The sequence below is a fragment of the Ceratotherium simum genome, chromosome 16 (genome assembly GCF_057802395.1).
Source record: "Ceratotherium simum simum isolate JZ-2026a chromosome 16, ASM5780239v1, whole genome shotgun sequence".
Classification (NCBI taxonomy): domain Eukaryota; kingdom Metazoa; phylum Chordata; class Mammalia; order Perissodactyla; family Rhinocerotidae; genus Ceratotherium; species Ceratotherium simum.
The window spans coordinates 18,794,633-18,815,609 of record NC_141915.1 but is presented as its reverse complement, the minus strand read 5'-3'; the positions used below and the strand labels follow the sequence as shown (position 1 = coordinate 18,815,609).

General features: G+C 52.9%; 1 protein-coding gene across 8 annotated transcripts; it reads right to left on the bottom strand.

Moving 5' to 3' along the window:
• Nucleotides 1-471: 471 nt before the first annotated feature.
• FLOT2 (flotillin 2) lies at nucleotides 472-20,949 on the bottom strand. Of its 8 annotated transcripts, none has more exons than XM_087440717.1 (12): nucleotides 20,777-20,946; nucleotides 15,038-15,079; nucleotides 14,869-14,950; nucleotides 11,359-11,449; nucleotides 8,484-8,607; nucleotides 7,921-8,039; nucleotides 7,689-7,802; nucleotides 7,469-7,588; nucleotides 7,166-7,380; nucleotides 6,551-6,734; nucleotides 6,091-6,240; nucleotides 4,699-5,977 (listed from the first exon to the last, which is right to left on the bottom strand). In XM_087440717.1, exons 4-12 carry the CDS (start codon nucleotides 11,431-11,433, stop codon nucleotides 5,939-5,941), a joined length of 1,140 nt encoding a protein of 379 aa, XP_087296843.1. In that variant the 5' UTR covers nucleotides 11,434-11,449; nucleotides 14,869-14,950; nucleotides 15,038-15,079; nucleotides 20,777-20,946; the 3' UTR covers nucleotides 4,699-5,938. The 8 variants fall into 8 exon arrangements, with proteins under 8 accessions (XP_087296840.1, XP_087296843.1, XP_087296841.1 ...); XM_087440715.1 differs by lacking the exon at nucleotides 11,359-11,449 and adding an exon at nucleotides 9,619-9,709 and having other exon boundaries at nucleotides 20,777-20,944; XM_087440714.1 differs by lacking the exons at nucleotides 4,699-5,977; nucleotides 11,359-11,449; nucleotides 15,038-15,079 and adding exons at nucleotides 472-715; nucleotides 9,619-9,709 and having other exon boundaries at nucleotides 20,777-20,947.
• Between the last annotated feature and the right edge of the window lie 28 nt (nucleotides 20,950-20,977).

Sequence of the window (20,977 nt, the reverse complement as noted above, 5' to 3'; positions counted from 1 at the left end):
GCTGGGCCCGGTTCTATACAATTTTATCACATTCGTAGGTTCATGTATCCACCACCATGGTAAAGTTGCTGAACAGTTCCAATACAAGGATCCCTAATGTTTATAACCACACCCACTTCCCTCCTGCCACACCCCTCCTCCCACCCCCATCTCTACCCCTGGCAGCCACTGATCTGTTCTGTTTCTAAAATTTTGTCATTTCAAAAATATTATATATACCTCACACTCATTAGGATGGCTACTATTTAAAAAACAGAAAGTAACAAGTGTTGGTGAGAATGTGGAGAAACTGGAACCCTTGTGCACTGTTGGTGGGAATATAAAATGGTACAGCCATTACGGAAAACAGTATAGTTCCTCAAAAAATTAAAAACAGAATTACCATATGAGCCAGCAATACCACTTCTGGGTACACACCCAAGAGAATTGAAAGCAGGATCTTTTTTTTTTTTTTTTAAATTTATTTTATTTTTTTCCCCCAAAGCCCCAGTAGACAGTTGTATGTCATAGTTGCACATCCTTCTGGTTGCTGTATGTGGGACGCGGCCTCAGCATGGCCGGAGAAGCGGTGCGTCGGTGCGCGCCTAGGATCCGAACCTGGGGTGCCAGTAGCGGAGCGCGCGCACTTAACTGCTAAGCCACAGGGCCGGCCCGAAAGCAGGATCTTGAAGAGATATTTGTACCCCCATGCTCACAGCAGCATTATTCACAATAACTAAAACATAGAAGCAACCCAAGTGTCCATCAACAGATGAATGGATAAGCAAAATGTGGTATATACATACAACAGAATATTATTCAGCCTTAAAAAGGAAGGACACATGCTACAACATCGATGAACCTTGGGGACATTATCCTAGTGAAAGAAGCCAGTCACAAAAAAAGAAATACTGTATGATTCCACTTATAGGAGGTACTTAGAGTAGTCAAATTCATAGAGACAGAAAGTAAGGTGGTGGTTGCCAGGGGCTAGGGGGAGGGAGGAATGGGGAGTTAGTGTTTAATGGGTACAGAGTTTCAGTTTTTTTTTTTTTTTTGCGAGGAAGATCAGCCCTGAGCTAACATCCATGCCAATCCTCCTCTTTTCTTTTTGCTGAGGAAGACTGGCCTGAGATAACATCTATTGCCAATCTTCCTCCTTTTTTTTTTTTTCCCCTTTTTCTCCCCAAAGCCCCAGTAGATAGTTGTATGTCATAGTTGCACATCCTTCTAGTTGCTGTATGTGGGACACAGCCTCAGCATGGCCGGACAAACCGAGCGTCGGTGTGTGCCCGGGATCCGGGCCGGGCTGCCAGTAGCGGAGCGCGAGCACTTAACCCCTAAGCCATGGGGCCAGTCCCCAGAGTTTCAGTTTTACAAGATGAAAAGAGTTCTGGAAATGGATGGTGATGGTGGTTGCATAACAATGTAAATATACTTAATACCACTGAACTATGTACTTAAATACGCTTAAGATGGTAAATTTTATGTTACGTGTATTTTATCACAATTAAAAATAAAAAATTATATAAACAGAATCATATGGTATGTAACATTTTGGAACTGGCATTTTTTGCTCAGCATAATTCCCTGGAGATTACTATGTCCTTAATAAACAAGATATTCTTAATTTTAATGTTCTATTTATCAATCTTTTCTTTTATAGTTATTGATTTTTGTATTGTTTTAATAATCTCTGCTTACCTTAAGGTCATAGACACGTTCTGTCATTTTCTACATATTTTATTATTTTACTTTTCACGTTTAGATCTACAATCCACCCAGAATTGATTTTGTGTACAGTATGAGGTTCGAAATCAAGAACCATTTTTTCCCCATACAGATATCCAGTATCTTTTATTGAAAAGACTGTCCTTTCCCCACAGCTCTGCATTACCACTCTTATCATAAAACAAGTGTGGATCTATTTCTGGACTCTCCATTCTATTCCATTGGTCTACTGTGTGCCAATATCACACTGTCTTAATTACTAAAACTTTAAATTAAGTCTTGACATCTGATACTTTACATCTTCCAACTTTGCTTTTTCAAGTTTGTTTTGCTTATTCTTTGTCCTTTGGCATTTCCCTATAACTTTCAAAATTAGTTTGTCAACTAAAAACCTCTTGGAGGGGGGCCAGCCTGATGGCATTGTGGTTAAATGCACGAGCTCTGCTTTGGCGGCCCGGGGTTCGAGGGTTCAGATTCCAGGTGTGGACCTACACACTTCCCTCCCCCCCCCCCCCAAAGCCCCAGTAGATAGTTGTATGTCATAGCTGCACATCCTTCTAGTTGCTGTATGTGGGACGCGGCCTCAGCATGGCCAGAGAAGCAGTGCTACACACCACTTATCAAGCCATGCTGTGGCAGGCCTCCCACATATAAAGTGGAGGAAGATGGGCATGGATGTTAGCCCAGGGCCAATCTTCCTCAGCAAAAAGAGGAGGATTGGCAACAGATGTTAGCTCAGGGCTAATCGTCCTCACAAAAAAAAAAAAAAAAAAAAAACTCTTGGCATTTTGATGGGGATTGTATTGAACCCTATAGGCCAATTTGGGAGAATGAATATCTTTGCAATACTAAGTCTTCAAATTTACGGACATGGCATATTGAAGGCATTTTTTACTTATTTTTCTCTCATACCCAGTATGTCAGCAAGTGTGGTTAGTTCAAAATATATCCAGGATCTGAGTGCTTTTCACCACCCTCGTTGGTCCAAGTCGCCATCATATTTCACCTGTGTTATTGCAATACTGGTGAAGAGGAACTGGTCTCCCTGCTGCCTCTCTTGCCCCTCTTCATCCTGTTCTCAGCAGGGCATTACAGAGCGATGTTTGTATTGGGTTGTTTTTCTATTATTCATTTGCAGGAGCTCTTTTTAATATATGGGATGCAAGTCCTTTGTTAGATACATGTATTGTAAACATTTTTTCTGACTGTGCTCACCTTTTCATTTTCTTAAGTTTCTTTTGAAGAACAGACTTATTTTAATGGTCCAATGTGTCAATTTTTTTTTGTTACTGCTTTTTTTTTTGTCCTAAGAAATCTTGCTTATGCCAAGGTCATAAAAACATCCCCCTCTTATTCTATAAGTGTTATGGTTTGAGTTTTTACATTAGGTCTATGATCCATCTCAGACTAGTTTTTTTTACGTGTGTGTGAGATCAGCCCTGTGCTAACATCTGCCAATCCTCTTTTTTTTTTTTTTTTTTTTTGCTGAGGAAGACTGGCCCTGGGCTAACATCCATGCCCATCTTCTTCCACTTTATATGGGACGCCGCCACAGCATGGCTTGCCAAGCAGTGCATTGGTGCGCACCCAGGACTCGAACCGGCGAACCCTGGGCTGCCGCAGCGGAGCGCACACACTTAACTGCTTGCGCCACTGGGCCGGCCCCTCAGACTAGTTTTGAGATGTGAGTGAGGCAGGGGTGGTGATTCAATTTTTTGCCCCATACAGACCCAGTTGTTCCAGCACCATTATTGGAAAAGATTTTCCTTTCTCCCTTCAATTGTCTCAGTGCCTAGAATGATATTTATATATTTATTTATTTTTTTTGCTGAGGAAGATTGGCCCTGAGCTAACATCTGTGCCCATCTTCCTCTATTTTATATATGAGATGCCACCATAGCATGGCTTGATAAGTGGTGCGTAGGTCCGCGCCCAGGATCCAGGCCTGCGAACCCTGGGACGCCGAAGTGGAGCATGTGAACTTAACCACTATGCCACTGGGCCGGCCCCTAGAATGATCTTTTTAGATGTGTCAGATCACATCACTCCTCTTTCAAAACCCTTCAGTGGTTTCCCATCTCCGAGTAAAGGCCAAAATATGCCTCATTAAGTTTCCATGTGAACTGGAAACAGGTTTCCATCCTGACCTCATCTATTGCCACTGTCCCCACTGCCCATTCACTCACTCACTTCCAAACACACTGATCTCTTGCTATTCTTTGATCATGCCAGACACACTTCCCCCTCGGGGTCTTGGGACAGAAAGCTCTTCTCTCAGATGTCTGCATGGCTCATTCCTTTACTTTCTTCAGTGCTACCTTCTCAGTGAGGCCTTCCTTCAACACCCTCCTGAACTTCTTATTCCTCTCCCTGTTGCATTTTCCTTAGTACATACATACCGTTGTCTCACATACTGTATACTTCATTTTTCTCATTTTTTTCCCCCCAACTGAACGTCAACTCTAAAAGCCAGAGATTTGTTTGGTTCACTGCAGTCTCCCCAGCATCCAGGACAATGCCTGGCACACAGCAAACATTAGATAAATTTATAAAATGAATAAGAATACTGAAGCCTGGAAACATGGAGTTCCTTGCCCAAGATTACACAAGTGATAAACAACAGAACTGAAATTTAAACCCAAGCAGTCTGACTCCAGAGTTTACGCTCTTAAGCCTGAGAAATGGGCTCCATTACTGAGTGGGGCTCAGGACAGGCACAGAGGTGCAGCGAACCTGGTAGCCCCCTCCATCTTCTGCCTGCAGTGGAGCCAGGTTGCCCAGGGCTCAGGTCTGGCCTCAGCACCTGGGCCAATGGCCGCCCTGCCCCAGGATGCTACTGGGGGCAAGGCCAGTGTACTGATGCCCCCCAGTGGCTAGGGTGGCGAAGAACAGGCAAAGTGCAGCCTTCAGGCTGAAGGGGTGTCTGGGTGGGGGACCTGTTTGGCTCTTGCTTCCTAGTCTCTCCCCTCACAGAAGACACAATACAGGGCATGGGCAGATCTTTATTTTACCAGAAGAGACAGGTAGTGGGGCAGTGCAGCATCCAAGCCCCAGACCAGACATGCAGCATCCACATGCAGGAACAGCTACACAGGCTGGGGCAGGGCTAGGGGTGGGGGACTGGGACCAGAGAACACCCACAGCACCCTGGCCAGGATTCTTGGGCCCTGGGCTCTTCTGCTTCCACTAGGGCAAGGAGACAGAGGACTGGGCTGCTTCCTCATGGCTGGAACCCTATCACTCTGGCCAGGAAAGATGGCACAAGGGGTATGGAGTCTGGCCAGCCAACAGCACTCGGTTCTGTACAGGGTTGGCACAGAAGGGCCTGGCCCAATACCCAGGACAGCACAGCCCTTGCAGGAAGAGGGTCTACACACTTTCTAGTCAGAATTAGACCCTGATCCCAGAAAGGCTTAGCAGAGCTGGGACCAAGCCCCACTCTACCCAGTAGGGACATGTCCATGAAGGGGACTTCCCTGAGCACAACCAGGGGCCTCCTAAGGCAGTAGTAAACTGAGGGAGCTGCTATAGACAGGAGGCCTTGCCTCTGTGCCCCTGGGGTAGGGGAGAGAGAGGTAAGGTATGAGAGCAGGCCTGGGGCCGGAGAGGGGTGAAGTGAAGGGCAATGGCCCTGGGCCTGCAGGCCATGGCTACCTAGGCCTAGCGGGGCCGGAGTGGGTGAGGCTAGGGGCTTCCTGGGGCAGGATTAATGGTTGGGAAGACCAGGCCAGGACAGGGGAGGCTGGCTGTCCTACCCAGATCCCCTGCACCCATGCTGAGCTCTGGCCAGGGCCACAGGGAAGATGGACAGATGCACAGAGAACTTGAAGGCACCAGGATTTGGAGAAGCAGCAGGGCCACCTCCCAAGACAGACAGTGATTATAATAAACATCTTTAGCTTAAACTACATGATGTGTGTAGAGGGCGGGAGGAAAGAGGGAGAGAAAAAGACAGACAAAGGAAGAGACATACAGGGAGATGAGGGTGGAAGAGATAAACCAGATGAACGTGGCAGTGAAAGTGAGGGTGTCAGGCAGAGGAGAAGAGGAAGGAGACAGAGACAGGAGAGAAAGGAAGACAGCCAGAGAAGGCCTGCACACGCAGCACTTCTGGTCCCTACAAAATAAGGCACCAGAGTCAGTGACGCTCCCGTTGTCTCTGTGGTATTAAAACGAGTGCTGAAGGGAGAGGCAGGTGGCTGCTGAAGGGTGTGGGCCTTCAGGAGCCTCACACCTGTGCACCGGTGGCCTTCTTGATCAAGGGTATCTGCAAGGATGGGAGATGCCATGAGGCGTTGGCTCCAGGGCCCACCACTGCTCCACCTGGGCCAGTCCAATGGGCTGCCCAGGCAACCCCACCACAGCTAGCTAGGCACACACCTTAGATAGGTCCACTCCTGTGAGGGCATGCACAGAGGCAGGCAGCTCGGCCAGCAGTCGGTTCACTTCTGATGTCACCTTGCTGTTGTCCCCGCTGAGGACCACAATCTCATCAACTTTGGTGAGTGGGGCAGCAATTTTGGCAGCAATCTAGGAGGTAGAGTGGGAGGAGAGCTTGGTTGGTGCTCTGACTCTGTCCACCCGCCCCGTCCAGCATCTCTCCCTCCCTTCTCCACCTCACCCAAACCCCAAAGCAGCCTGGGTGCCTCTTATTTGCAAGCCAAGGTCAGAGAGGCCCAGCGGGCCAGGGATGAGCCTATGCCTGTTATAGAGTTCCTGCCCCCACAATGAGTACTCCCCTATCAAATCCTTCGAGCCAGCCTGTCGCTGCGTTACTGACAATGCCCAGAGAAGTTCCGGCACTTGCCCAGCTAGCCCCAGCCTGGAATGGGAGCCTCACCTGGGGCAGGGTCTCCAGCACCAAGGCCATCTTGGCAGCATCCCCATATTTCTGGTAGGCCTCAGCCTTGAGTTTCATCCGCTCGGCCTCTGCCTTGCCCATTGCCTCGATGACTGCTGCCTCTGCCTCCCCGATTTTGCGGATCTTCTCAGCCTCTGCCTGTGCCAAGAGGACCTGCTTCACCCTGGGGGAGGCCAGGCCAGTCAGGATCAGTGGGAAGTGCCAGCAGCCCCTCAAGCCTTGCCTGGGGGCCAGCAAACCCTCAAGCCCGCTGCTCTAGCAGATGTCAGGGGTGGGAGACCCATTAAGGGGGAGTTCCCTGGCCTTCTGGCTCTGGCCAGGGAGACACCACTGGCTCCTAGGTGCAAATGAGAGAGGGGACTAACCAGGATGCCCTTTGCGCCAAGCACCACACTAGGCCCTCGAACCTCCTTTACCTGCTTCAGTCTTCCTAACAACAATCCCATGGGGGAGGCGGGTTATCCCCACTTCATAGTGAATAAGCAGGCACAGGGGAGAAGTGGCTTCCAAGCTGCGGTCAGGAGAGCGGAGGGAGTGCATGGACGGCAGAGAAGCCTGACTAATCCCCCAGCCTCGGCACCCTGCGGCACTCACTTTTCGCCCTCCGCGATCTGCTGTATGCGGTGCGCCTCAGCCTCAGCAGGGCGGCGCACTGTGGCAATGAGCTCCTTGTCTACACGCAGGATCTCCTGTGCCTCCACTGCAATCTGCTTCTTACGCTGCACAACTTCAATCTCAATTTCTTCCTGCCGGATCTTCTGCTGCTCACGGGCTCCTTGTAGCTCATAGGCCAGCTGGGCCTCGGCTGTCTGCGGCAGGAGTGTGGTTAGCATGTCAGAGGCTGGCCACCAAATTGTAAGCCCGGAGCCCTAACCCGGATGCCCTATGGCTTCTCACCTTGATGTTGACCTCCTCACTGAAGGCTGACTTTTGCAGCTCGAAGGCTCGCTTAGAGTCGGCTATCTTGGTGTCTGCCATAAACTTCACGTCCAGCATCTCCTTCTTGCACTCGGCTTCCTGGGAGCAGGAGGGGCAGGTGCTGAGGGTTCTCTGAGCACTCATGGTCCCACCACCCCTAGCTCCCTGTCCCTGGGGGCAAGAAAGAAAGCCCATGTACCCGGATGCCTGCATCTCGCTCAGCCTCGGCTACTCCGATGTCGGCATCTCTCTGTACCACGGCAGTCTGCGTCTTGCCCAGGGAGCTCAGATAGTCCACTTTGTCATACACGTCCTGGGGAGGGAAGGGAGAGTCATCCCTGGGAACAGTCACAGGCACAAATGTGCCCTCCTACCAAGCCCCCCACTCCCAGATGGACGTGGGGGGCTACAGCCCTCCCATCATACTGCACCTTGATGGTGAAGCTCAGGATCTCAATGCCCATGCGGCCGACGTCAGGGGCCGCCACCTCCCGCACCAGCTTGGCAAACTGGTCCCGGTCCTGATAAATCTGCTCCACTGTCAGGGTCCCTGGGGACAGAGGGATCATGGGCTGGCTCCCCAGTGGCCCAGCCAGCTGGGAAAGGGAGGAGGCATGCAAGTAGAGGTCTGAGGGTATGTAGGGGTTGTGCAGTCTGAACTGGGTCTTCCTGGGGTTTCTTCTTAACAGAGTTTAACACTGAGCCTCCTTCTGCAGAGTCCAGGCTGGATGAGGAAAAGTATCCTCAGCAGCACCAGATGCCTGACCAGACTGGCAGCCCCTCACCTCATCCCAATGCTCTCCCCTTCACTCAAGTCACCTCAAGTTTTGAAAGATAATAGTTGAGGGGAAATGTTTCAGCTTTTCAGCTAGAAACCTCGGTGGCACTGACAGACCCCCTGCTCTGCCCCACCTCCCTCCATGGCCCTGGCTTGGGGACCCTGTGAGGCTCCTCAAAGGCAGCAGAGGGGTCCCTGGGGCGGGCAGGGCCTCACCGAGGATGGAGCGCAGGTGCCCCTCCAGGGTCTGCAGCACGACGTTTTTGATGTCCTGCACGTTCTTGCCCAGGAACTGCTCACAGGCCACGGCCAGGAGCTCCTTCTCTGTCATGATCTTCACCTGCCGGAAGTCACAGAGGTGCCTGAACCAGGCTGGAGGGAGGCAGATAGAGGCCCCAGACCCAAAGGTGTGGAGGATGGTGGCTGGCCCCTCCCCTCCCTTTTCAGACCTGGAGGCCTAGAGACCAGGGGAGGGGTGGAGTCTGTCTGAGGCCTCTAGTGGGGAGAACACATAAGGAATTCTTACATTGAGAAATTTCATCTTCACTGGCAGCCCCAGGCCCTGACATGGCCTCTCTCCTGGGCATTTGGGGCTTGTCCCCTTACCTTCCAGCCCACTCACTGTTCCCTCATTAGCTAATTCCTCCCTTGCAGGCTCCCCACCAGTGGGAGACCTGCAGGCTGAGGGGCAGTGAGTGCAAAAAGAAGAATGAGCAATAGGGACATAGACAGACTAGCAAAGAGCCTGGACAGGGCAGGAGACAGGTCCACAGGGATACCACTGACGGTGGGCATCCTCCTGCCTTTCCTTCCTGAGGTACTAAGCTAACACCCCCTTGCCAGAGGCCTATAACATGGTTGAACCTCACTGCGCTGTGAAATTGAGAGGTGGACCAGAGCAGGAAGCCCCTCACTCAGGCACCAAGCTGGGAATATAATGCAGCCTCCGACTCCAGAACCCAGAGCCACTCTGCCTCACATGGCCTCGCCCTCTGGTCCCCACCCCTTCTGCCCTCTACCCAGGGAACAGGGAAGGCCTGGATTCTGGGGATTGGCATTTCCGACACCTGCAAAGAATGGGGTGGGGTTAGTGAGACAGGAGCCCTCAGCACTGGTTCTGTCCCTCGTGGGCCCGCTGAGGAGAAAAGGGGTGTCTGTTAGTCCTGCTGGGTGGCCAAGGGGCCGAGTGAGCACGTTCCAGTGGCGACGACCCTGTCACGGAAGGGTGGACGGGGGCAGGGGTGCTGGAGAGAGACTGCCCCTGGCTGCCGTCCTCTCCTCCTCCCCCCAAACCCCAGCACGGGGACCAGGCAGCTCAACGGACATGCGTGGGGCTGCTGAGTTACTATACCTGGGCGACACCCGTCACAGTTAAAGCTACCCCCTCGGCCGTCTCTACGTCCTCGCAGCGGGGCTGCAACGTCATAATCTCTAGGGAAATCCTGCCAAGAAATGCAAAACAGGGGCATGGGTCCGGGGGCCCAGGGCGTTGGGTGTGGGCAAGAGTCCAATACCTCATTGCTCCGGCTGGGACGGGCCAGGGGTCCTGTTGCAGAGGAGGGCGGGGAGGACTCTCCAGGGGGTTGTTGCTGGGAGTATGTGAGAAGGAGGGGCAGGGAAGGCAGGGCAGCGGGGGTGGGCAGGTGGCTCCAGGGGAAGAAGTGTAAGTGTGGTGCCCATGTGCACACATGTCCTCTGCTCAAATAAGCCTGGATTGGAGAGTGGAAAAAGAAGTAGAGAAGTGGTTGTGGGTGGTCTGGGCTGGTGTGGGGTGGGGAGAGTCCAGCTACATTTGTGTGTGTGTCCTGGGACAGAAAGTAAGTGCTGGTGTCCAGGCTGTGCTGTGTAGGTCGTCCATGGGGGCCATCTGCACATCGCTCAGGGCCCTTAGCTGCTCCCCAGGTCTGCTCAGCACCCCAGGATGCCCCAGGAGGCTGCCTAGAAAGCTCTGCCTGGCAGCCTGGCATGCTGGAAGTATGCCCACTGCTGGGCCAAGACAGAGGTGATCTTGCATCTGCCCCTTGCCGGGGAAGCCCTGCCTGGTCCCTCCACCTGGTAACAGGCTATGACTTGAAGCCTACCCTTTGGGGTTGGGCCCAGAGTGGGGAACAAAGGCTGGAGTCACACTAGAGCTTCCTGGCCAAGGAGCACTAACCCCAGAAAGACCTGTTTTAGACAATCTGAGTCCTCAAGGGTCCACAACACCCAGGTTAAAGGGGGCCTGGGCATTTACAGTTGTTTCAAGGAGAGCAGGGAATACTGAATGCCCTGGCTCAGGAATGGGTTTCATTAGCTCCGGGTGCATAGTAACAAAGAGTGAGACACCAGGTCAGTCGCTTTCAAAGTGAGATCGTATTCATAATAAAACTTGAGTTTCTCTAGCACTTCTTTTCCAAAAATTCCAAAGTGCCCTCATATCGTCTTACTTGTCTTTCTAATATCCTACAAGGCACAGAGAGGGCACGCTTCTCGTCATTTCACAGATGGGGAAACTGAAGCCTAGTGACGAGATCTGCTCAAAGGCCTCTCAACATAGAATTAGGGGCAGGGAATGGCCAAGGCTATTTTTGCTCAGGCCTGTCAAGGAGACTGGAGGGGCTAAGGGGCTGGGTGAACAGAAGTCCCCATGGGACCCATCTTCTGGTCTTGCAGGGAGGAGGGCTAGGGCTTTACCCTGGGGTGTCAGCCTGGAGAAGGCACTAGCAAGGGGCTCCGTGGTGCCTAGAAGACTAGGACTTCAGCAGGAATAGTTAGGACTGAACCCTCCCCACCCAGACAGCCCAGCTCTGTCACATAACGGCCTGCGTCTCCAGCCTCAACTTACTCCCATTTAGGCTTAGCATCCAAGGATACCCACTGGCAGCCTTGGGCAGAGCTTCCATAATCCCTCATTCTTTCCCTACTAGCAGCCCCAGTGGGTGAGGGCAAGGGAGCTTGGGACCTATAGGGATCTATCCTGGCACCCAGGTGGGAGCAGCGGGGAGGGAGGCACACCCTTAGGAGGAGAGTCCATCCGGCTCTTGCCTGCCAGGCCCCACAGGGCAGGAAAAGAGAAGGTTAGACACAGAGGAGGAAGCAGGTGGGTTATTACCTGTGCAACCCCTGTTACGAATAGCGGGACCCCCTCCGACGTCTCAATATTCTCACAGCGACACAGGATGGTCATAACCTCCAGAGACAGTCTGAGGAGCAGCCAGGGGGTAGGGAGAGGTAGGGACAGGAAAGGGTAGGAGGGGACACAGCAAACACACACAGTGGTTACCAGACAAGCACCGATGCCTGATGCCTGGAGGTGGGGTGGGTTGTTCTTGATACTTCAGCCCCCCACTGCCAGCTCAGCCTAGGGCTTTAGGGGGACAGAGACACCCCTTTGCTGGCCTGAGGCCTCTGGGTATTTTCTTCTCTAGCCCCCATACCCTTTCAAGGAGGAGCTGCTGGGGTGGGGGAAAAGCCTCTAGGACCTGAGGTGGGAAGGCCCGTGCACGGCACACCCAGGTTGCCTACCACCTCACTTGCCCAGGAGATTCCTGGCACAATCTGGGAGACTTAGCCTCAGCTCTACCCTCCAAACACAGGCAAACCTGTGTTTCCAGAAACTGGGAGGGGGAGGCCACTCTGGGGATTAATGAGCCACAGCAAATACCAAATCCTGCTTGGGGCACAAACCCTCAAGGTTTGTGCTACACATCACTAAGAAGGCCAGATAGGGCCAGAAAAGCCCAAAGAAAATTTTAGATTTTCTGATTGGGGGTGTGTGTGTGTCAAGAAAGGCTGGGGGAGAAAGTGTGCCCCTGCCAGAATATGCACAGGGACAACTGGGAGACGATGGAGTAATTCAGTTCGGAATTTCCAAAGTTGGGCACAGGCAGAGAAGAGAGTCCTGGCAACAAAAACAAGCTACTTGAAGCTACAAGCTACTAGCTAGGCCTCCTGAGGGCAGCGTGTGTGCATGAGTGTGTGTAGGGTGGTGGTCCAGGCAGAGGCCAGGCTGTGGACGGTGTGGAAGGTTTCCTTAAACCAGAAGAAGGGAGGACAGAGGCTGAGGCTAGAGGAGCAGAAGCAGGTGGATTGGGGAATGGGAGCAGTAGGCAATGTGGAGCCCCCACCCCAACTCTCATGGTGCCAGGCCTGGGGGCTCGGCCATGCAGATGTGCAAAGGGTGCCTTCATTCAAGCCCCTAACACTAGCACCCTTGAGCCTGAGAGGACTCTCAACCTGGCTCAGACAGGAACCCATCAAGCTCTCTTTTGGGGAAGGAAGAGAGAGAGAGAGAGGGGAAAGGAAGGGAGGGAGGGGAGTGAGGGGAGGGGGGGAGGGAGGGAGGGAAGGAAGGAAGGAAGGAGGGAAGGAGGGAGGGAAGGAGGGAGGGAAGGAGGGAGGGAAGGAGGGAGGGAAGGAGGGAGGGAAGGAGGAAGGGAGGGAAGGAAGGAAGGAGGGAGGGAAGGAAGAAAGGAAGGAGGGAAGATGGGAGGCTGCAGCTCAGACACCAGAGGTGGAGGAATTGCTCAGGTAAGGGAGAGAGAACTGCCCACATCAGGGCCTCAGGATAGTACAGGACAGGGCAGCAAAGTGCAGCAGGAAGGACTTCACCGAGCCCGGAGAATGGCTGACACCAAGGGTGGGTGACATGGAGGATGGCTGTGGAAAGTAACTTGAAAGAGAGGCTGAGGATCCAGGCTGGGTTAGAAGCTCTACTCCAGGGGCCAGCCTGGTGGCACAGTGGTTAAGTTCACGCGTTCTGCTTCAGCGGCCCGGGATTTGCTGGTTTGGATTCTGGGCGCAGACCTACTCACTGCTCATCAAGCCATGCTGAGGTGGCATCCCACATAGAACTAGAAGGACCAACAAGTAGGATGTACAACTATGTACTGGGGGCTTTGGGAAGGAAAAAAGAGGAAGATTGGCAACAGATGTTAGCTCGGGGCCAATCTTCCTCAAAAAAAAAAAAAAAAAGCAGCAGCAGCAGCTCTACTCTGACTTGAGAGGCTCCTGCCAGCCTAGGGAAATAAAGGCCCTACCTTGTGGAGATGTTCCCCAAGCAGGCTAGGGGTTGGGGAAGGGGCTTGCCCCCAGAACAGGGCCCAAAAAGGGGAGGGGCTGCAGGCTCAGACTATGCAGCAAGTGGGACCAGAGCAGGATCCTGAGCCTGGGTGCAAGATCAGTTTCCTAGGATGAGGTACCAGGCCCTCCACCCTCACTTCCAAACCACTGTCAGGGAGGCTTCACCCTCCTGCCCTGGGGCTCTGCTCCTTGACGCAAGAAGTGGGAAGGGGTACCAGGAATGTGGAGAAATGGCTGTAGGAGTGTTGCCTGAGTGTGGACGCCCACGCAGGACAGGTCTCTGGGCAAGTCAAAAACTTTCTGGGCCCAGCCGTACATCAAGGTGTTGGGACAAGATACTTAGTTGTCCAAGGACTGCATGGTATGTGGGTGGGGTGGCAGTGCCTCTGAAGAGGGCACCCCAAGACTTCTGACAGGCCAACTAGCCCACTCAGGAATGCCTAGGATCTTCCCGAAAGGAAGCTGCGACCAGCATTGATTATTCTCTGACACTTTTGGCCTTGGGCCAGAAGAGTCCTCCAGGATCCCTCAGCTCAGGCAGGGCAAAGTGAGGGGAGAGATGGGAGAGTGGAGGGGGTTACTGAGAAATCAGTGAAGTTAAAAAGTTGCGACGTGCTTCCCATGCCCCTGATCCTAGTCAACACCCTCAGACCTCCTGGAGCCCCAAGCACTGGCAGCTCAGTGCAGCCATGGGGCTTCTTTCTGTTGACTGGTGGGGCTGGGGTGGAGGGGGATTTCCACGGGAATCTCCATCACTTCCCCTTCAGGATGACCCCCTACACACACACGGTCCCAGTCTGCTGCCCCTGTTGCCTGAGTCCTGGCCCCGCCCTCGCATCTCCCATAATCAGGAAGGGGTGATGGTGAAAGATGGCTGGCCTGCCTTATCCCCTCCAGGGTGGGGCAGTGAGGGTGGCAGGAGAGGCCCAGGCCAAGTCCAGCCCTGCCGGGGGGCTCTGGAGAGCCAATGTCTCCCTACTTCTAGTAAGTCTTTCCAGACTGATTTAGGAGGTCCAGGTCTGTCCTGCACAGCCCCAACACTAACTCGTTAGATCCCCACCCCTTGTCTCTAACCTGCCGCTGTCACAGAGCCACTGCAGTCTGTACATCCATTCTCTACCATTTAGCCCCTGCCTGCATTGTCCCAGGGCCTGCACAGGTGAGGGTGTGTGTAAGGGGTTTCCTCAGCCTTTCCTCCCTCCCTAGACCCACTCCAAACGGGGAACATAGTTAAGGCTTCATGAATAACTTTGAGCTAGAATCAGGGAATTGAGATTCTGCCCGGGCATGACCCTGAATTCTCTGGGACAGAAGTAATGCCTCCAAAGGATAAAAGCACACACCTAAGGAGGAGGTGCCCACAGACAGACCTCCTGCATCCCTGTGCAACCCATTTTGCCTGCTTCTTAGGAGGCCCCTGGCCGCCAGAATGGAATGTGGCAAATGGTAGATGCTCTAGCTGACCTGTGGGGTGAAGAGGGGAAGGCTGCAAACCCTTTTCTCCCTTGCCCACACAGTTCGGGAGCCCCCAGGCCCTTACCTCTGAGTGTCGGAGATACACCACCAGGCCCAGGCCCAGCCACCAAACACGTACTGCTTATAGTCGGAACCACAACAGCCCCCTGGAGAGCAAAGCAAACCACTGCTGGTCAGTCAGTTCTTGGGTGTCTCTACCCCCCATCCCTCCATCAGCACCCTTGGGCCTTTACCTGCTCTGACACTTGACGACTCCCACTGTCAGGTGCCAGGTGCTGAGGGTGCACATAAATGGGAGACATACCCTTAAGGGCCTTGGAATCTAGTTTGGCAGACAAGCAATTTGCATAAAAAAGAGTATATCAGATGAGTGGTTCAGAATGTAAGTGCTTTCGGAGACCAGAAGAGCTCAGGGGGCAGGAGTGAGCAGGAAAAGCTTCCATCTTTCATTCAACCATTCATGCAACAAACAGTATTTTTCTGTGCTAGAGAAACAGAGACCAAGACACAATTCCTATCTTGAAGGAGGTGAGACTAGGAGGGGGGACCTTTTCCTGAGATGATTCTAATACCATGCGATTCACCTGCTATTAGGAAGGAAGGAAGGGTGTTGCCAACAATGGAAGGCTGATGGGAGGGAGGGCATCTCCAAGCCTAGGAAGGAGCCTTGCTCATGCCCAGTAGACACAGCTCAGTGAGGCTGGTTTTTCCCAGGGCTTCCAGAGTGACTTTGTTCCTCTTGTGGCAGCAGATGGGGAAGGCAGGGCCTCAAAACAAAGGCCAACTCATGGTACCAATGGGAGCAGTGAAGTGAAAGGGAAAAGATCTAAAAAGGAAGTGGTTCCTGGAAATAGCTAAACAGAATGTTGAACCTGGCCATGACCCAGATTTATGCCGTGGACATGTTCAGCATGCTCTCTGTATACAGAAATGAGAAAAATCAGTTCCTGAAATTCTTGTCACGAACCCTCCTGCTAATGCCAAAATTACTCATCAAGATCCAGAAAACTTTGGTATAAGATGGAGGGGCAGTTCACTTGCAGTACAGATACATACAGGAAACACGATTCAAAAGAATTGTGATTTGGGAAACAGCCAGTAGATGTCATCATTTCCGTGTTCACAAACGGGTTTTCAGGAAAGCCTTAGGGTGTATGCCTGCCAAGGTTAAGGGTCAGGGGTACTTTTGAGTAGCTGGATGAGAGTCTCTGCGGACCCATGGCAGGGGACAGAGTGTCTTACGTGTCAGGCCAAGGAGCTGTGTGTAGGTGAAGGGAGGGTCACTCAGGGATTTAAGCTGGGGCGTGACAGTAATACACTTGCATTTTATTTTATTTTTTTTAAAGATTTATTTATTTATTTTCCCCCCAAAGCCCCAGTAGATAGTTGTATGTCATAGCTGCACATCCTTCTAGTTGCAGTATGTGGGACGTGGCCTCAGCATGGCCGGAGAAGCGGTGCGTTGGTGTGCGCCCGGGATCCAAACCCGGGCTGCTAGCAGCGGAGCGCGCGCACTTAACCGCTAAGCCATGGGGCCAGCCCATACACTTACATTTTAGAAATACCACTGTGTACAAGGAGGAAGATACTGGGGTCAAAGAGACTGGCTAGAAGACTCTTGCAGTGACCCAGGCCAGACATGGTGGCTGATGTGGGCAGATAAGTTCTAGAGCAGTCTTGTCCAAGAGAACTTTCTGCGAGGGTGGAAATGTTCTATAGCCAGCAGTGGCTACTGAGTAATTGAAATGTGGCTGGTATGACTGAGAAACTGAACTTTTAATTTAATTAATTTAAATTTAAGTGGCCACATGTGGCTAGTGGCTACCATATCAGTGCAGCTCTAGAGTCCAGGTTTGGGGGAGTGGTGAGGCCAACAACCAGAACCGAGACAAGAGAGAGAACAGTGAACTAGGGTCAAGTTTTGGATAGGTGGAGGTGAAGGAACAAAGACCCCATGAGTGGGGAGGGCCTGTCATGTTAGAGAGCTGGCGTCTGAGACTGCTCACTGGGCAGCCAACCCCATCCGTGTCCTGGGTCTGCCGCTGCGCATAGTGTGCAAGTAGCTGGGTCAGAGGTCCAAGGCGCAAAGAGCAGCCCCGCAGTGTGAGTAGGGCTGGGAAGAGGAAGTCTTAGGTCTTTGTCTGTTTCTTTCTTCTTTTTTGCTGAGGAAGATTGACCCTGAGCTAACATCCGTGCCCATCTTCCTCTATTTCATATGTGGGACGCCTGCCACAGCATGGCTTGATAAGCGGTGTGTAGGTCCACACCTGAGATCTGAACTTGCAAACCCTGGGCCTCCGAAGCGGAGCACATGAATTTAACCACTACGCCACTGGGCCAGCCCCTCTGTCTGTTTCTCTGTGGTGGAAATACCTGTCCATAGGGCTGCTGCTCAAGGTAAGCCACTGAAGGCTTCTCTGCCCTGGGGAGTGGGGTAAGGGAGGCCTCTAAGGACAAGCAGTCAATCTGAAACCCAAACCACGCTGGGATCCAGAGAAACTGGAAGAGGGTCAAAAGTCACAGCTTGTTTCACTTCTTCTGGCCTGGTGGGGGCTGGGGCATGGCTGCCTCCAGCCAGCTCCAGGGGCTTCTCAATGTGCTGTGGGAGGAGGTGGTTGTGTGTGTGTGTGGGGGGGTGGGAACCAGGGTGGTGTCCATCCTTTACCTTTAACTAATTCTTTGACCTTGAGAGCAGGCTGCTACAGCTCAAGCTGGGCCTTGGCCAAGTCACATGACAGGTTCCAGGGCTAGCAACAACAGGAAACTGGGACTGCCAGGCTGCCCCGTTCTCAGCAGCCTCCTCCCCTGGAAGGCAGCTTCCTGGTCACACGGAGCCTGAGCACCACTCTCAAAAGAAGACATTTTGGTGGCCCCTCCTTGACCTCCCTAGCTCTGTCTTGAGACCTGGAAGTTTCTCCTAATTTTTTTTTTTTTGGTGAGGAAGATCAGCCCTGAGCTAACATCTGATGCCAACCCTCCTCTTTTTTTGCTGAGGAAGATTGGCCCTGGGCTAACATCCATGCCCATCTTCCTCTACTTTATATGGGACGCCGCCACAGCATGGCTTGATGAGCGGTGGTGCGTTGGTGCACGCCCGAGATCCAAACCTGCGAACCCTCGGGCCACTGAAGCGGAGTATGCGCACTTAACCGCTGAGCCACCGGGTTGGCCCCTCCTAATTTTATCTCACTTTTTCTAACTCAACTTGCTTTCCTTTGCCCTGTCCTCAACCAAGGTGAAGGATCACAGCACACCCCACGATAATCTGTGCCCCACTCAGCCCCTTCCCAGACAGCCTCACTCAGCCCTCTCAAGAACACTCCCTTGGGCCGGCCCCATGGCTTAGCGGTTAAGTGCGTGGGTTAAGTGCGTGTGCTCCGCTGCTGGTGGCCCGGGTTCGGATCCCGGGCGTGCGCCGACGCACCGCTTCTCCGGCCATGCTGAGGCCGCGTCCCACATACAGCAACTAGAAGGATGTGCAGCTATGACATACAACTATCTACTGGGGCTTTGGGGGAAAAAAAATAAATAAATAAAATTAAAAAAAAAAAAAAAGAACACTCCCTTCCCTTCCTGATCCTCTTCCGCCTTCTTCTTCCTACTACTCCAGAAGACATCATATTCTACAACGGAGATTTACCCTTTTTTTGAGCCACAAACTCCCTTAGTAGTGCAGCAATGCTGGTATGTTCATAAATGCATAACATAAAATACATAAATTATATTGAAAGTTATCAAAATATTAAAACAACCAAATGTGATACAGTAATATGTGTGCTATGTAATACATCATAATATGTCTGCTATAGTAAATTATAAGATCTAGTGGTAGACATAATAACTAGCTTAAATTTCAAAGTACCGATGAGCAGAAATGATTTTTAAGGTTCTGCAACAACGGCAGTGTGGCAGGAAAATACCTGTTAATACTATCATGGATTGTTGCTGACATTCATAATCATAGAAAATGCTAAATTTCAGTAAGGTTCCTGGAAATAAAAATGCACTTTTCCCCCCCACCCAAATGCACAGACATCTAAATTCTATCCACAAACCTCAGGTTAAGAACCTCTGCCTACTGGAGAGATGAGAGAAAGGTGCATGGTATTTGGATTTCCTTTTTAAATTCCCCAAAGGAGAAGCAGAGAAAAAGGTTTTATATTGCAGAATGAAGGGGGGAGGTTAGACAACCAGAAGAACCTCCAGACTTTTCAGGTGGAAAAGATGACCCTGAGGTATATCAGCATCCTCCTTCTGAAATGGGGCTGAGTGAGAAGCCTCCGGACTCAGGTGTCCAAGTAACCAGGTGGGGGTCGGGCTGGCAGTAGTTGCTCTGCTCTCCTGGGAGTCCACGTACAAGAGAGAGATGCATCTCAGCTTGATCATCTCAAATCCCAAGGTACTATTATGCTAGGCATTATCTCTCCCTCTTCTCTCCCGCCCTTCCTTGACTCCAGCACCCTCAATTCTCAGCATGGCCTCCTCTCTCCACCCCTAAAACAGCTTCAAAGCTAGCATTGCATTGGCCCCCGGCCAGAGGACAAGGTTTCTGGCACCTGGAAAATACAGAGCAGCCCATCTCAGGTGTTCCTCTCACCCCTCAGTCTCAAGGCTCTCCACAGGGACAGGCTTGGAGCTTTTGTCTCCTCAGCCCAGAGTCTGGGCTTCCAGAAACAAATCCCACAAGAAAAACAAAGTGTGGTGCAAATTCGAGTTCTAAAAGTCTTCTTCAGGAGTGAGGGCTGGGAGACAGGCCCAGGTCTTATGGAGGTGCAAGTTTGGCCTCAGTGCTCTCTGGGGGTCTCCTTCCTGGTCCGGAGGCTATCTCTGGTCTCTAGGGAAGTGAAGTACCTTATCTCCCCCACAGGAGTAGGGTCCTGGTCAGAGAGAGGGGGGATTTCCTGTCCCAGAGGAGAGAAGGATTTTGAGATCCAAACCAGCCAGAGGCCATGTTCTGGGGTAGAAGCTCCCAATGGATTTATCACATCTCCCCCAAGGAGGGCAGCTACAAGCCCTGGCCTAGCCCACCCTCTTCTCCTCACTTCTGTAGCTAGCCCTAACAGCTCTGCACACAGGCTAAAACCCGGCATTGATATGGGAAGACAGAAGGGATTCCTGCAGCCACAGGCCTCCAAGCTGTCAGGAAACATGGCCCCTCCCCAGCACCTGTGAGCCAGGGGCTGCACAAACTGAGGACTTCAAGGGCTTCAGCCACCTTTCAAGATACCCAGATAGATAATTTAAAAAGTAGCCTTAAGGCAAGATATCTCTCCCCTCGCCAATACTGCAGTCCCCAAGCCCCGCCTAAGCTCACAGAAACGCTGGAGCCTGCAGTATTTTGCAACCGGAGCGGCACAGCCAAATCCGCTTTCTCAACTGGGAGAGGCCGCACCCGCGTTTCCCTGTCGCGCAATGCCAGTCAAGCCCAGCAAGTGCCAGCCTGCTCGGAATTACCGGGTCTGAGTGTGCCCGGAGGAAGGATGCAGGTCCCAGGGCCGCTCTCCACAGAGGCACTTGCCCTTCAGAGCTCTCGGACGCCGGAATCTGGCCAAACCGCTGCGTTCCGGGAACCACCAGTCCCCTCCCTCCCGGAACCCACGGCTTCAGCTCGGGAGCCCCAAGGCCACGGAGGGGAGCCCCTGCCTAGGGAGGAGGCGGCGCCGAGGGGATAAACATGGGAAAACACGCGGTGGGAGGGGAGCCCCTGGTGAGCGCCCGAGGGCGCGGGGCCCGGGAAGGATGAGACTGGGGTCTCTTCTGGAAGGGTCTCGGGCGGCCCGGAGCGCGGCAGACTCCGGCCCAACACACGGGCTCCCACCTCGTCCTCCACCCCGGGCACTGCCTTCCATCCTCTTCCCTGGCATACCCTTCTCCGTCCGCTCCCCGGGCCCGCACCCACCCGAGCCCCCTCCTCATCCACCCTCCCTGGCCCAGCCCCCGCCCGCGCCCCACTCCCCTCGCTGCCCCCTCACCTGAAACCACCAGCGCCTCGTTGGGCCCCACGGTGTGGCAATTGCCCATGGCGCCGGCGGGACCGAGGGCCCTCGGGGACCGCAGAGGCCTGGACAGCAGCAGCCGGCGCGCACCCGGCAGCACCGCCGGCCGCGCCCAGCCTATCCCGCTACCCCCAGCGGCCGCCCGCCTGGCCCCCGGCGGTCGCCGCGCCGCCGGAA

What these genes read in the sequence shown, in the direction of transcription:
- FLOT2 (XM_014789757.2), bottom strand. Translation starts at nt 20,825, where the DNA reads ATGGGCAATTGCCACACCGTGGGGCCCAACGAGGCGCTGGTGGTTTCA. An exon ending in TCGTAACAGGGGTTGCACAG is followed by an intron (nt 8,608 to 11,358) that starts GTAATAACCCAC and finishes GACTTCCGGCAG; the next exon opens with GTGAAGATCATGACAGAGAA. An exon ending in AGCGAGATGCAGGCATCCGG is followed by an intron (nt 7,589 to 7,688) that starts GTACATGGGCTT and finishes TCCTGCTCCCAG; the next exon opens with GAAGCCGAGTGCAAGAAGGA.